The 15828-nt window shown below is 43.7% G+C and overlaps 2 protein-coding genes across 2 annotated transcripts; both read right to left on the reverse strand.

Annotated features, from left to right (window-relative positions):
* Nucleotides 1–12471: 12471 nt before the first annotated feature.
* H6S33_006964 (uncharacterized protein) lies at nt 12472–14082 on the reverse strand (the record flags this gene model as incomplete). The annotated part of the gene is made up of 4 exons (XM_044838639.1): nt 12472–12700; nt 12807–12901; nt 13035–13554; nt 13628–14082. The coding sequence occupies 4 exons, from the start codon at nt 14080–14082 to the stop codon at nt 12472–12474; spliced, it is 1299 nt and encodes a 432-aa protein (XP_044689128.1).
* A 35-nt stretch (nt 14083–14117) lies between these two features.
* Nucleotides 14118–14772, reverse strand: H6S33_006965 (uncharacterized protein; the record flags this gene model as incomplete). Its single annotated transcript, XM_044838650.1, has 2 exons — nt 14118–14581; nt 14628–14772. The coding sequence occupies 2 exons, from the start codon at nt 14770–14772 to the stop codon at nt 14118–14120; spliced, it is 609 nt and encodes a 202-aa protein (XP_044689129.1).
* Nucleotides 14773–15828: the final 1056 nt, after the last annotated feature.

The raw sequence follows: 15828 nt of genomic DNA on the forward strand, positions 1-15828 counted from the left end.
TTGCACGTGCGGGGTAATCGGGAGATGCGCAATACCTTGTCTCAGATCTGGGGCATTGCAGATCTCCAATGGGTGGTTTTTGTTCCACGGGTATGAGACAACCTGTTCCCACGTACCGCTGCAGGGTCCCACGCCCATACGGTAGGCATCCCCGGGTCGGAGAAAGACCCAAAGATTGAATACTTGACCTACCGTAGAGTTCCGCTGGAGCAGAGCGGTCTGTTCTTTCGATTGCAGCAGATGGGATGTGGCGAAGGCGGGTTGATCTATTCCCAGTAAGTAAAGCGGACTGGTGAACAGATATGAACGGGTACTAATGAGTTGCAAAGATTGCCCATTGATGGGGCGTGAGGAAAGATTGAAAATGAGTCGGATTCCATCCAAGATTCAGTTCTCTGCTTTGACTTTGCAGAGAGCGGGGAGAGTTGCTGTAATAATCTAAGGTAGGTTTTTCAAGGGATGCGGATTGAAGGAATATATACTAACCTAAACGCCGAAGGTTAGGAAGACGTCTGTAAGGTCCAGGCGACGCCCAGCACAGGAAAAATGCTTCAACCCGGTTACTCGTTTGAAGCGACTTGATAGTTTCCCCAATAAAGTCATGAGGACTTGGGGAATATGTGCGTTGAGTACAATGCGACCGGTAGCAAGGTTGATGGTGGTCGTTTTGCGTACTCAATTCCTAATCCCCAATCACCCGAGTTCAATGAACAAGAGCTTGAAAGTGATGCCAGGCCTAGCTCTCATTGTAATGTCCTGTCCATGGAGAATAAAGACCTAGCACCACCACCACCACCTGGAAATCTGATATTAGATGGATGTCTTACTTACGCCCTTGTAATCTCTCCACGGCCGGCGATATGATGCATGCAAAAATTATGCCGGGTCGTGCGGGTGGGGGGGCATCCAGGGGGTTTATAAGTCTGCTCATGAGAGACAATGACCCGTGAAAACCCTCTCTCACGCTCTTCCTAAACGTGGTGGAGTATGAGGAGAAAGAGAGGGAACGAGCAATGGCAAACATCGAGGATGGCTTTTGAAGAACAGGAGCGCCTCGTGAGGTCACAGGAGACCAATCGCTATTTGTCCCCAACCGGTGGAACTAGGAGATAGGGAGCTGGTGGGGGGATGACGCCCGCGCGCAAGCGCCCAGATTGGAACCCCAGCCAAGCCAGTACTTGCAAAATTGAAACGGGCAAACACAGAAGGACACACAGACGCGCTGCTCCTCAACGCGACTCTAGGAATTTCCGCACTTTGATCCCCCAAGCACGGCAGGGAAGCATTCCGAAATACGCCGTAGTAATGCACACGTTGTCTTCAGTAGATACCAGAAACCCTATACTCCCGGGAGCCCGTCCTCACCACCACTCAGTACTCGCGCTGCCTCGCGGCTGTTTGGTCATCTCATTTGATGTCAGAGACAGTGAAATATATAGTAAAAAAGAGAGTGTATGAGCTATCCCTTCATCTGTCGACGCTGCCCACCGTACAGCAGAGGGTCGCAGTTTCGGTGAGGAATCGATTAATTGAAAAGAAATATAAACAGGTCTGTGAGCGAAAGCCACACCATTGGCACCAGCTTTTGCGTGGGCAACATTTTTCGACAAGCCGTGCAAGGAGAGGACCGGTCTGTGACCGAGCCCTAGCCCTGAGCTCGTTCTTGGTCGATTGGTTTGTTCATTTACGTACATCCTGGAGCTAGCTATTCGCATTATTGAGGAATGTCGAGTAGTAAGGAACAGTCAGAAAAAATGTCTCAAGAACCTTATTGCTAGTTTTGTCCTGTCCTATCTTGTCACATCACCTTTCAAGTCTCGTGCCCATCACTAGCTACACCGCCACACCGATGCAACCCAGGAGCCAGGAGAGCCACCTCCTCCTCCATCTCATCTCCCCCTCTCTACACACGAGAACAGGAGTTACTGCCGCCAGAATGAACCAACCGATCAATTCTCCCTCACCGAGTGACTTCTTGACCACCAGACCATATTGCATCATGTAGTAGCACTCGGCCTTGGTGCATCACTCGGAGGTGGTAATGGAGCATGTTTTTTTTGGGGGGGTTGAATTCATTAATATGGAGTATGTGTTTGAAATATGCATGCGGAAGGTATGAAAGTAAAGGAGAAAACGTTCGCCATACCAGCCAACTTGGCAACCATACGTTGCAATACCATCCAGCAACTGTGCCATGCCAGTATTGAGCAAAACTCCCGCATCTCTTCACAACCTGTATGTCTTATACGCGCTATGATCATGGTTCCTCTATCAACGCCTTATTACTAGAAGTAGAACACAATAACAAACAAATAAACAAACAATAATTCTGTATATAGTAGCGGAAAAAAATGATTACTATCTCAAGCATTAGCATCCGCTACCTTGATTTCAGCTGCCCTTTCTTACCTATTCCGAGTCCCTTACTTTTATAAATAAGACGATGGAATTTCCGTTGCAACAAGGCCGTATCTTCTCCTCCTGAGAGGAAATGAAAAATATAATTGAGGATTGGTCAATTGCCTCACAATTTTCTTTTGATGTACCCGTTAAAGATCGCACCTGTGCGGACTACAGATGTAGGGATAGGTGAAGAGGTGGTTGTCCTTGGAGAGTTTAGTCGTCTCTCAACAGGGAGGGGGAAATTCAAGTCAAAATAATTCTACCCCAACACACCTGTGTGGGTGGAGAAAATGGCCATAATAGAGTCGCCAATACACAGGCTTGACTGAGGAGGGTTATACGAGAGGACTTGTTTGTTACACGAGAAACAAAAACACGCGAGATAGTTGAGAGCATGCTCATGCACTACGGGGTGCAGATCAACGAGCAAGCCGCAAGAATCACAAGGTCTTTTTTAATAAAAGACTGTTTAGACCATCAACGTTAGCAATATATAAAAATTCCTTCCTATCTTGCCCTTCTACATAGCTGACATCCACTTTTACATGCAGCCTTACACACTACCAATGACAATTGTTTTCAAAGCATATTTATTTATCCGTTACAATCATAATCCTCTTTTATACAAATGCGAAAGTTTGTCGCCCTCGACGGTACATTTCTAAAGGCCCAGTTTGTTCAAACTTTGTTGCCGGCTGTGGGTACAGACGCGAATAACAACGTTTTTATGCTCGATTGGGCAGTAGTAGAGAGTGAAAACAAATCTTCTTGGGTATGGTTTTTGAACAATCTCAAACAATCAATCCCTCAAGTGATGGTGGCAACCGTAGTTAGCGCCCGAGATAAAGGTTTACTTGCCGCGGAGGAGGTATTGGGTGCAAATGTTATGCGTTTGATTTGTTGTTTCCACTTAAAATCAAATTTCTGCAAGCGTTAGGGACGGGTTGTTGGACAGTTTTGGCCTATCGCAAACTGCAAAACAGCGGCCCAGTTTAATGCATATATGAACGAGTTGCGTGCTGTTTATCCCACTGCTGCAGATTATCTATCTGAAATTGAACACAGTTCTTGGGTAACGGCCTTTTATACTGGCCTATACTATGAACAAAAGACTTCAAATATTGTGGAATCAATGAACCGGGTTCTAAGAGGTGACAGGGAGTTATCAATTCTTGATCTTTTAAACGAGATTTGGAGTTATAATATGGAACAGAGATTCAAGCAAGCAACTCAAGCAAATGAATTACTGGAGTAGGGAGAGCAAGTGCATACTGATTACTGTTTGCAAAAGTTACAAGAAAGCAAACAGTGGTCGTTGAAGAATGAAGTCCGGATGGAATCACCAACATAGGGTATTGTGACCCAAGGGAATCAAAAGACATATGCGGTTGATTTGTTGCTGAGGACTTGCATATATGGACACTTCCAAACAAATGGTATACCATGTGGATATGCCTATTCATGTATCAACTCAGTTGGCCAGAGACCTCGAGATTATGTTCCCAATTTCTTTACTTTGGCTGTATGGAGGGACACCTACCTGGAAACCCTAACAACAATCTCGTTAGAGAAGTTGGTTGAAGATTCAAATAATGTGCAGTGTGCACCACCTGTACGTGAGAGAGCACACATGGGTAGACCTCAAAGAGTTCGTCAGAACACTCGTGGACAAAGGAAAAGAATTGCTCGGGCACAAGCAATTCTCAATGATAAAGCAGCTCCAGCATACCGTTGTAGTGGCAGTCAATGATGTCGGAGATGTAGGAAGTACGGTCATAATAAACGGTCCTGTAATGTAGAGCTTGATTTCTATTGAATCTGTATGTAAATAATGAAAAATGAGTGATCAAGGATAAACCAGAAAAAATCAGCCCACTAGCTGCAGTTTCAACCGAAGGGCGCTGTATTAAGAACTTGAGTACAAGCCCACCATCTATTGCACTGGCCAGAGCACACTTTTTAAGAAGAACCAGCATGCTGCCTGGATGGGGACCAGCTTGCTACAATGAGCAAGACCTGCCCGCTGCCTGTATGGGGACCTGCCCAGTGCCTGGGTGGGAACCAGCTCACTATCATGAGCAGGACCTGCCTGCTGCCTGTAGCCAGCCCAATGCAGAGCAAATAGCGAGCATTTTGGGTAGTAAAATACTCTAATAGGGGGTTGGCTCCAACTTACCTCAATATGCGAAGGTTCCACTCAGTACTGGCATGGTACAGTTGCTGGATGGTATTGTAACGTATGGTTCCCAAGTTGGCTGGTATGGCGAATGTTTTCTTGAAAGTAAAGTGAAGTATGCGAGACTTGATTAATCCTTGAATATAACACAATATGTGGTGCCTTATATACCTCATAGAACTCTTGGCATCCCGGGGAATAAACTTCCTACTATGACACTATAGCAACATAACCGACAGTAGAATTACTCATTAACATGACCGTGTAATGGGAGTAGAAGCACCAAGAATAATGTGCAGAATAGTCTGTGTCGTTAGTGATGATGGGAGTATATCCTTCTCGTTCGAATATTGCTAACCGTAAAGTTCCAATAACCCTACGGGCCCTAACGAGTATCGATAGTACTCCGAAATACACTTTCTTGATTCAGGTCATAATGTATCACTTAGATTTACACCTATCTGTCTCTCTCTAACTCCAATCTCACCACACAAAAATAGTGTATACTAAAGTATCAAAAATACATTATCCTCTGATCAATCAATTAAAGTCTCTCTAACCTGCAATATTGAAATCAAGACCTCACATACACTGAATCATGTCTGTTGAGACATTCAGACCCGATCAGTACCGATCTCACTGGTTGGAGAATGACGGTCGGATTTAACTTGGAACTGATATGTACACATTCATGAATACATTTACTAATTAATTTTATTACTAATCAACTGATAGTTTACTTGATGATCTGGTTCACAATTTGAGTAACTAGAAAAAAGATGAATGCTATTCATTGATGAATATACTGAATAATTTACAAATATATCAGATAAATAACTGGTAAATCTTAAAGTATGATTGGAGATGCATTCACTAATTTATAATATGAATACATTATTCTCATACATATAATAAGGTACGATATGCATTTACTCATACATTGATAAATACATTCCCGACTGCAGTATATTTTGCTAGATGTGCCTACTGCAGTCACTTGCTTGAGCTCAGATTGAAACTTCAAGGATTTCCTCGAGAATTCACAACCGTTAAATTTGTAAAAGAATTGTAGTTGTGATTCGATTAACCTAATATAGCAAAGCACAAATTGTTATCTCCTGACCTACTGGGATAGGCATTGCCCTGTTTTGGGTAGTGCATTAGTTGATTTCAGAAGATGCTTATTTTCGGAATTATACAATTCGTCGGAGTATTATTGTAATGAGTAGTGCGAGTAAGGAAGAAGTTCGGGAAGGAGAGTGATTAGTAATCAGGATTTTTTTTGTTGCTTCTATTTTGATATTTCGATAGTGTTTGGGTTTTCTTTTTCTGAGTTTCTGTTACTCGAATTAGTTGTCAGGTTTTGGAAAATATCTCTATATGATTGTAATTTCCCTTTCTAATTTCATTCTTTTCTCATTATCTGAACTTGCTATTATATAAAAATATATTCTATTTTCTTTTCTAGAACCTCTATGAACCCAATTCGTATAACCTCTCAGTTGTTCCCCTTGGTCCCAGTCCTAGTCTCACTCTCGCTTCACGTAATATGAAATGTTTGATCCTGTTCTCGTTCGTTTCGCTCGATATTCTATTGTTTGGAAACTTCGTCTAGTATCTATCGGTATCAAGCCCGATATCTCCGAACCCTGACCCTGACCCCACACGAGGTGAAGAGTTTTCACTCATGTGACCCTTACTCAGCTTCTACCGTTCTCCTAATGAAAACCTCTGAACTCCGTCATATTTTTCCCGAGTCGGCCCGTAACAATTATACCGGAAGATTCAAGCATTCTTAAGAGAAATCGGCGCTTCGGAAGTTCAAAATTGACTCAACTTTAAGTGAATTTCAGACTGATACGAATCATACCAATCCATAGTCTGGGTTATACACTGTATCAGCTCTATTTGATACGAAATCAGTAGACAATAATGTAATACATGACTTTAAACTCTTTTCATAATCCTCATTACAACCGTTATTTTGATCAAGGTCAAAGAAGATTGATCTTTCCCTTTCTCCACAACTGGAAGTTTACCCTCCTCCCAAATTCATATTTCTGAATTCTCAAATGCATTCTATTCGTTGATACTAACTTCGCTTGATTGTTCTCACTACTCCGCTTCACTTCAAGATTCGATACAAGGGTGGTTGTTTATATCTGAACTGGATTTGTCATTTTGAGATTGATTTAGACAATTTGTATGACTCACTGAATAGTACACTGATTTGTAATTTGTTTTTGCCAGAAAGTAAATAGACTTTCCAATGGAATAAGTAGGTTTATAGTTTCACGTTTATAGGTTAATTTATAGGAATATTTAGCAAAGAGTTGACGATTGTAGCTTCTGGTACTCAGATTTAATATCTTTATCCCCACTATATTGTGCCCTCAAGCTTGCTGCACATTGAGGATTACTATTCCCAGAAATATATTTTGCCCAATTTACAAACAGTACAGTATAGAGTACAAGCCTAATCAGACCCAAATCAATATAGCTATCATGATTTAAAGTACTATTTATGTCTGTAAACAATATAGTACCCCTGCTAGCTGTTCTTTTAACTTCGTAGGAAGCTGTTTATTTGTAACGAAGCCATTTCAACTGTTTGGTGTATGAGTACATACAGGGCCCGGTTACATGTTGAGAGTTATTGTTAGAAGCCAGTTGCATGGTGATATGCAAATACCGGCAGTGTGGTTAGCTACCAGCTGTTAGAGTAACTACATTCGGGGCGCTAGGAAGGAGATCTATTCATGGGAGCAATGACTGACGAGTCTATGCCTCGCCAGTGACTAGAAGACAGTCCAGAGTGAAGCTCTGATTGCCCGGTGATCCTCTGTATCCTCTGAGCATTGTATGTCCGCCGAAGGGGCAGGGACTATGCTAGGGAAGTCTACAATAAGTGAAAGCTCTACAGCAATGATTAAGCTTACACCTGAGCGGCAGCTCATTCATGCAGGTCCTCGGTTGTGTGGCAACTAAGGCTACAGGTGTTACAAAGGCTTTGACTAAGGGTGGTTGCCTTGGGTATCGGAAACACCTGCGGATGCTTAGAGAAAAGCGGGGTAGCAGTAGTATTGTTTCCAGACCGAGGAAAAGGCTTCACCGGAACTTAGTAAGGAGTTAGGAGCAGAGAATAGAGGCCTTCGGAGTATAAGTACTCAGGTTCATTCTCGCCCTTCAGTCCTGTTCTCTCCAGTCTTCATCAGAAAGAAAAACCAAGTTCTTATCGGTAGCAGAGCCCTTAAAGATTATTGAGTTCTAGCGATAGTATCTTTGAATAATCTGCAACCTGATTGTCTATCTTGCACGGCCGTCTCTATTCTATCCGATTCTATTTCTCTTAGAAAGGACTCCCGTTACATTATTATCCGATGAGTTCCGATTGGGGAAAGATATCTCTAATTATACAACATCTCCAGTACCATATGATGATACACAATACTTTCTTATATATAATTCTATTATCTCCCTCCAACTTTCAGTCGCAGCTTTGATAATTTATTGATTTATCACTTTACCTGGGAATGGAGTCAGGTTTCGTTCTGAATTCGGGAGTAATATTACTGTTTCAGGCTCAGCTTGATATCCTTTTTAAATACATATAGAGTTCCTGACAGGGATTGCTTTGTTTGGAATGTTGTCATTTATGATTATGTTCCTAAACTATATAGGCAACAGGATGAATGAAAATAATTGGGATAACTCGTACGTATGGTAAAGAACATTCAGTATTTTTATTTGAGTAAGTCGCACGCCCCATGGTATATAATAAAGGATTTCAGACATGATTCCTGCTGTGTTTTGAATTACTAGATTTTCAAATTCCCATATTGCTATTCGTACTCTAACTATTCTTTGACCATTTAAGATCTAGTAGAAGATTTCTTTATCATGGAATAGACTCGATTGATAATCGCCATTATAATTTCGGGCGGAAATTTTACCCGATTGAATAGTTGATTATCCTTCTACCACGATACTATCTTAGTCTTCAAAATACTATTAACTTATTCAATTTGAAACTAACTTTGTGAATGGTGAAATTGACCGTTGATAATCTATTCAGTTACTAGCATATATCGATAGAAGTTTTTGTATCCGAATGCAATTATCATACTTTAACTCCGTACTATCTGAGTAGAGTTAACAAAGCTCCTTTAAACTCGGTACAATCATCGGAATTTAAAAAGTTTGATAGACCCATATGCGTCATTCAAATCAAAACAAATTCTACTACTGATTCATCTATTTTATCACATAAGTGATATACAGCAGAGTATTTCCTATAGTGGTCCTTAGTATTGCGTATATGGTAGTGTTGACCAATTAGCTATCTCATTTAGCTCAATCTTATTTAGCTCAATCTTGATCGCAATGAACCCGGATCACGTACCTGAACTTTAAACCGTAGGGAATCCTTAATAAGTACACACATTGATGCCTATCTCTTCTGGATTTTCATCCTCATGCAAGTAGAACAATGATGGAGAATTCAAGAAACATTATCTATTGTAATTCCCTGATACAAACTATCTAGCTTGATATATGTCTTGTCACTACCAGCATAACCGAGATCAATATGGGTGTTTGTGATTATATCAGATTCTTTATTGTCAATTACAATCATTTTCTTCTTCCCTGTACCTGTCCGGTATTATCTTATTCAAGTCTACAGACTGTATTGTCTTTTGCTTGTATAGTACAGGCGATATTTAACCTTATAAGTAGGTTTACGGGTCTTGTTGAGAAGATCTAATACCAAGAAGTACTTATTAAGAAGAAGCAGACAGCGCGAATGATCAAGTCCAACCTGCTTGCAATTCTCTAACCAAATCAGTAGAGCCTATTGAGTGAAAGATAAAAGATTCAAATCCATCGGAATACTTGAGAAAGAATACTGACTAAGGAGTTGAAATTACCAAACCGGTATCTTAAAGAAATATAAGGAAATTTTAGTATGATGAAAGCTGCGAGAAGGGAGAGCATTTAACAGAATCAAATAACTTAGTCTGATATGTCATACTAGGCTAAACCGTTATGCGACTGGGATGAAGTTCGATAGGGATGGCATGAAATAAGTGGGATTGGTAATCAGGTTTCATTTGTATTCTACAGGTTTTTATTGTTTGAGTCATCGGAGATTAGTTATGATTGAATTTCCTTCACTGTATTAGGGTCTCGTACCCACTCACTGTATAGTCGTTTGTACAAATACAGTCAGGTGTAATGGAGGTCCTTTCTAAGAGAAATAGAATCGGATAGCATAGAGACGGCTATGCCTGATAGACAATCAGGTTGCAGATTATTCAAAGATACTATCACTAGAAGTCAATAATCTTTAAAGGCTCTGCTACCGATAAGAACTTGATTTTTCTTCTTGGTGAAGACTCGGGAGAACCGGACTGAAGGTCGAGAATGAACCTGAGTACTTATACTCCGAAGGCCTCTATTCTCTGCTCCTAACTCCTGACTAAGTTCCGGTGAAGCCTTTTCCTCGGTCTGGAAACAATACTACTGCTACCCCGCTTTTCTCTAAGCATCCGCAGGTGTTTCCCATATCCAAGGCAACCACCCTTAGTCAAATCCTTTGTAACACCTGCAGCCTTCATTGCCACACAACCAGGGCCTGCATGAATGAGCTGCCACTCAGGTGTAAGCTTAATCATTGCTGTAGAGCCTTCGATTATTGTAGACTTTCCTGGAATAGTCCCTGCCCTTCCGCGGACTTAGAATGCTTAGAGGATGCAGAGGATCATTGGGCAATCAGAGCTTCACTCTGGCCGGCCTTCTAATCACTGGTGAGGTATAGACTCGTCAGTCATTGCTCCCATGAATAGATCCCCTTCCTAGCACCCGGAATGTAGTTACTCTAACAGCTGGTAGGTAACCCCTGCCGGTACTTGCATATCGCCATGCCACTGGCTTCTAACAATAACTTTCAGCATGTAACCATACCCTGTGTGTACTCATATACCAGACAGTTGAAATGGCTCCGTTACATCAGGTCATTGCCAAATATCATAGGTTGTACCCTGTGGAATATTGCACCTTACGCCCCCTTGAGAGGGCGAAATTTTTTTTTTCTTGATTAATTGATTAATTGTATGCAGGGCTTAAACTATTACTATATCGCACTGCCCCAAAACTAACTTGCTTGCCTCCTCTGCATCTCGCTAACACAAAGAAACACAAACAATAAAACTACATAAAATAAAACAAAATAAAATAAATGAACACTCGTAACTCATAATTTACTAACAATATCCATAACCCTACTTCTCATTTGTTACTCTCTTGTGAACCGTCTCTCAGTCCTTCTCATCTCAGTCTCTCTTCCCTATTTTCTTCTTCTCCCTCTTCATCTCTCCCCCCTCTCTCGTGTCGAAATCTGGTAAACTGCTTCCAGATTTCGAATTCTGACTTGAGAGGGCAAGCTCTCATTTTATGTAAATGCAAATGTATGGGCAGCTTATTTTGAACGTACAAGATAGACTTGTACGATAGCTATCATTACAGATTTAACATTTACGCGCCACTACACACTGCTTACAGAACATGCTTATAGCCTGTATGAAAAACTCTTAATCTTCAATACTCCATGTACCCATCAGGTCAGTGCGCAGGTATACACTCCCCTCACTCGCCAGTTAACCACATGCCGTACTGGACATGTACCCATTTACTCAACCAAACAAGTCACTAATCAACCAAATCGCTAGGTACCCGCTCACACACAACTAGTCAGGTATCCGATACTCCTTTGGCCAGGTATATGCTCTCCTCAGTGGCCAGATACCCACTCACCCCACTGGACATATATCCGCTCACACAACTGAACATGTCACTGCTCACCCAAATGGCCAGGTACCCGCTCACGGGGAACTGGACAGGTATCCACCCCCCAAATAGGTAGCACACTCTTCAATAGAGAGGGGGTAACTTGGGTATACCCGGGTAAAGAATGGGTGGGTTGGGTTTGATAGAGTATTTTTATTGCTGTGTGGGTTGGGTATAAGGTCCATTTTTACCCGGATAATTCAGTTACATCTTGGGTAGAGAAACCAAAACTAGTTCTTATAAATGAGAAATGATTCTTGGGAACATACCGATTTGACATAAATGTTTTCAGAGTATGTACTTTAATTATACTATTATTTCATGCTCAATACCAAAAGCTCTACCCATCAAAAGATACCTTTTACCCGGGTAATATTCAACGGGTCGGGTTGGGTTGGATACTCAGATCTCACAGGTTGGATGGGCCGGGTTGAAGCCCTTTTTCTACCTGGGTATACCCATTGCGGGGTCTGATCGCCAGGTATCCGTCCACCTAAGTAGGACACCTACCCACCAGCGTACCTTTGTTTCCAATATCACAATTTTTTGGGAACACATTTACACGCAATGTTGGAAGTTCACATACAGCCTGGCCATTTTGGAACTTCTGAAAGCGCGAATTTCTCTCAGCCATAGCTGAATCTTCCGGTATGGCACCCCGCCGAATGGGAATATTCCGGAAATGACCATCTTCCGAAATCGACTAGAGCAACAGATGATTCCAGATCAGGGTTCGCAATGGGTCCTCCCTCACTTGGGGCGACCCGGGTTGTGATACAAGTCCACTGGCTCGGGTCCTTCAAATTTAACAATTGCTTGGGCCGGGTACGTTGAAATATTTCACCCAGGTATTTCCACCTGGTGCAAAGGTCGTTTTTGCATCACATATGATTGGGATTTTGTGTTTGATTGATATTCTAGGAGTCTGAACCGCCATTTCCTCAACAATTTCTATACATTTTCTTCTATAGGATAGTATTTTGCATGCTTGGGTCCTGTATAACCGACCCGTGTCAAGACCGGGCAAATGGTCCTGGGTTGGGTCCTCACTCTCCTTCAGCGGGTTGGGCCAGTTCCTGGGACATTTTCGACCCAGGTGGACCCATTGCGAAGCCTGTTCCATATGGGGTGGTAATAGTTATTTTAGTGTCCCTTGGGTCTTGGGAGCACTCGATCCGGTATCCAGGAGGTAAAAAAGGATTAAAACCCTGTATCAGGCTCGGATTGCCACTAAATAGGGTAGAAACACGGTCCATAAGCTCAAGGGTATCGATTCTAGAAGACCAACTTTGTCAACATCACCAACTTTTCAATTACCATTGTGTTCCTTTCTCCCCGAGTCGAAAGGTAAGAAAATGAAGAGACGTTTGGGGTTACATACTTCTGACTCTTGAAATCGTTCATGATATCCAGAAAGTTGTTATACACATCCGGCTGTTCCTGATATTTGACCTGATCGAGATATGACAAAGCATCCTTCACACACAACTGACCATGAGTACCCTGCGTAGCTAAAGAAGACGTAGTCGGGGACATGCTGCGGCGGTCCACATCGTGCGCCGCAATGGTGCTATAGGGAAAGGAATCGAAAGAAGGGGGGGGAAGTAACGGCTGCTGGTAGGGGGCCTATTTCCCCCGGCTGGCGGTGGTCGGTAGCTCCCTGGGGTAAAGGATCAAGATGCCCTTCCCCCAGCGCCTTGATAGCCCATTCCCTGGTAAACTGGGCATCCACCGCCTGGTTCGCAGCGACATACTCTCTCAGCGCGCTCGTCTCCCCCTCACTGCTCTTGGCTTCCTCACGGCTCCCAAGTCCTTCGCTGCTCCCCGACTGTGAGCCATTCTCGTATGTTCCCACGTCATATCTTCGAAGTATCGGTGAAAGAGCGAACAAACGGATATCCTCCATGTGGTGGGCAACATGGGTATAGAATCGTCCGATGTCTCCATTGAACTCCTTGGCGCAGAAGAGACATTTGCCCGTTGCTATTGCTCGAACATCATCGTTTAGGCTACGTATTGAGACAGTATCGTGCGCAACCCAGGCTTTCTTTGAGGTGTAGAACATGGCATTGCAGCTGCAGCGGCTCCGGATACACATGTATGGTGCGAGATCAGCGAAGACATGTTTTCTGTGGACGATAATGGGAGGTCTTAGTAAGGGGCGCCGGAGAGAGGGGGTATAAGAAGGAGCGATCATCTTACCTCCAGAGACGGATGCTATTGCTTGGGACCTGGTTGACCCCGCAAAATGTGCATTTGAAACCACTCGAATATGGTGAATGCTCGGGAATCTTTGGAAGCAGGCTTCTGTGTTTTGGCTCCGAAGACTTGGAGCACACTGTTGATTGCGAGAAACGAGATATGGAAGGTGGCGGGGCAAGCAGTGCGGTGCGGGGAATTGGGTGAATAGTAAGAGGGGCTGACGGCCCGATGCCGGAGTTTTTGAGGGTGGTAGGGACACTGCCTGAAGGTGGAGGCTTCAAGTGGTGCACTAGCAACGCCCCCTCCTCACGCTCCCCCTCCAGTCTAACCAACCGCTCATAACACTCAAGACTCCCCTTGGCAAGCCCTTCAATATCCAGCTCTTTAACCGCTTGTGGGAACTGGTCCTTAATGTATTGCTGGTATATTTCCTGGTGCGTACCTTCTATCACCATTGGGTGTGCTGGTTTCTCCTCACGGATAACCTTCTCTAGCGGATTTCTCTTTCCTCGCCTGCGGAACCTTCCCCGTCCTGCGTGCCCTCAACCCCCAGAGACCCTGCATTACTGACCATGCTATCTGCTACGGAAGAGCTACCTCCTTCAGGGTACTCGGTTATAGGCACAGATGTTACCTCAAGTCCCTCTTCTGCGACTGGCTTAGCCTTGAGTGTGGTCTCATGTGCCATGAACTGACTCAGCGCAGGCTCTGCTCCCATAACAGGCGGTTCCAGTTGATGGAGTCCCGGCACCACACGCTCTTCAAGCAATGTCTCCAGAATGTCGTCAAGAGTCGAGAGCACATCGAACAGAGCATCGACGCACACTCGCAACTCTCCAATGGCTGCCTCGCGGCTATTCCACTTACGGCTCAAGGACGCTTGCAAGTGCGGGTATATCGTGGTGACCTGGCTGATGGATGAGCTCAGCTCCGCGCGGGTATCGTCATCGCCAGCTATACCTGTTATTAGCACTGTCCAGAAGGCAGAGTGGAAGCATACCTTTGCTGAGACATTCCGCAAGCAGACAGCTCGTAAAAGATGCAAGAAGCATGATCGTGGGCTCTTTCAGGTATGTCGCCTCTTCTAGCACCTCATCCAGCAGGTTATGGCTCGCTGCCTCTGCCCCGCTAAAGCCCGCGCCCATAGGCGGAACCGCCCAAACTCGTGACAGAGCTCCTTTCGGTATATTTTATTTTTGCGCTTGCTTCGAAGGTGATAGAAACCGTAAAAGTGAGTGGTGCATGCAGCGATGAGGTCTATCGCGAGGCACTGGGCGGGCGCTGAGGACGGGGAAGACATCCGGGCTGATTCAAAGGACTCTAGCTCTGAGAAATATTAATTATCACGCAGCTCAATTCCCGAGGTAATGTTGAACGATTGCCCTTCTCTGCCCTTTAAACCTTTGCGACGAAACAGATCTGAATGCTAAAAGCAATGGCTCTGTCTGTTTGATGATAATTCCAACGAGGTTCGGAGCGTTGAGACAATCTTTTTCTAAAGCTGGATTACCTGAGGTGTCGACGGTTGGTAAAACGCAGGCAAGATCCAATTAATAAGCACCAGAGCTGAGAATGTACCTACTCGCAATGTCCTGACGTTTTTAAAATGGGCCGGGTTCGCAGGGTGCAGGTAGGTGCAGGTAGGTGCAGGAGGAGGCGGTTTGGGCCAATGATAGACATTCAGGTTGCGGGCTTGAATCATAACAACGCGAGTAACGAATACTACATGTAGAGTACGACGAAGGTGTTCTAGAAATACAGGATTCTATTCATAATTGAGCTAGAAATTAAAGTTATTTCCGCCTCCATCTGCAATACAGGCTTCTATTCTTCGTGGCATTGACAGTACATGTTGGTTGATTCTATCCCTTGGATAGTTCCTCCATTCACTCAAAACAAGACGGCGGATAGCAGGAGCAGTGAACTCTACCCCAATTTGGGTCTTAATCTTATCCTTGATCTCCATCCAAATTCTCTCAATAGGGTTCAAATCCGGAGAATTAGCAGGCCAAATTAACTTACTGATACCTAGTTGTTCACGGGGGTAATTGTGGTAATGATGAATATGTGCTGGAGCATTATCCTCCATTATTACCACACCATCACGTATAGCCATCTTCTGCAGAACAAAGGGATAGAGTTCAGGGTTCAGAATTCTCTCACGATATAAAAACCAATCTATGCCACCTTTCCTATCTTTC

Source organism: Morchella sextelata (assembly GCF_020137385.1).
Source record: "Morchella sextelata strain SCLS chromosome Unknown scls_22, whole genome shotgun sequence".
In the NCBI taxonomy this organism is placed as follows: domain Eukaryota; kingdom Fungi; phylum Ascomycota; class Pezizomycetes; order Pezizales; family Morchellaceae; genus Morchella; species Morchella sextelata.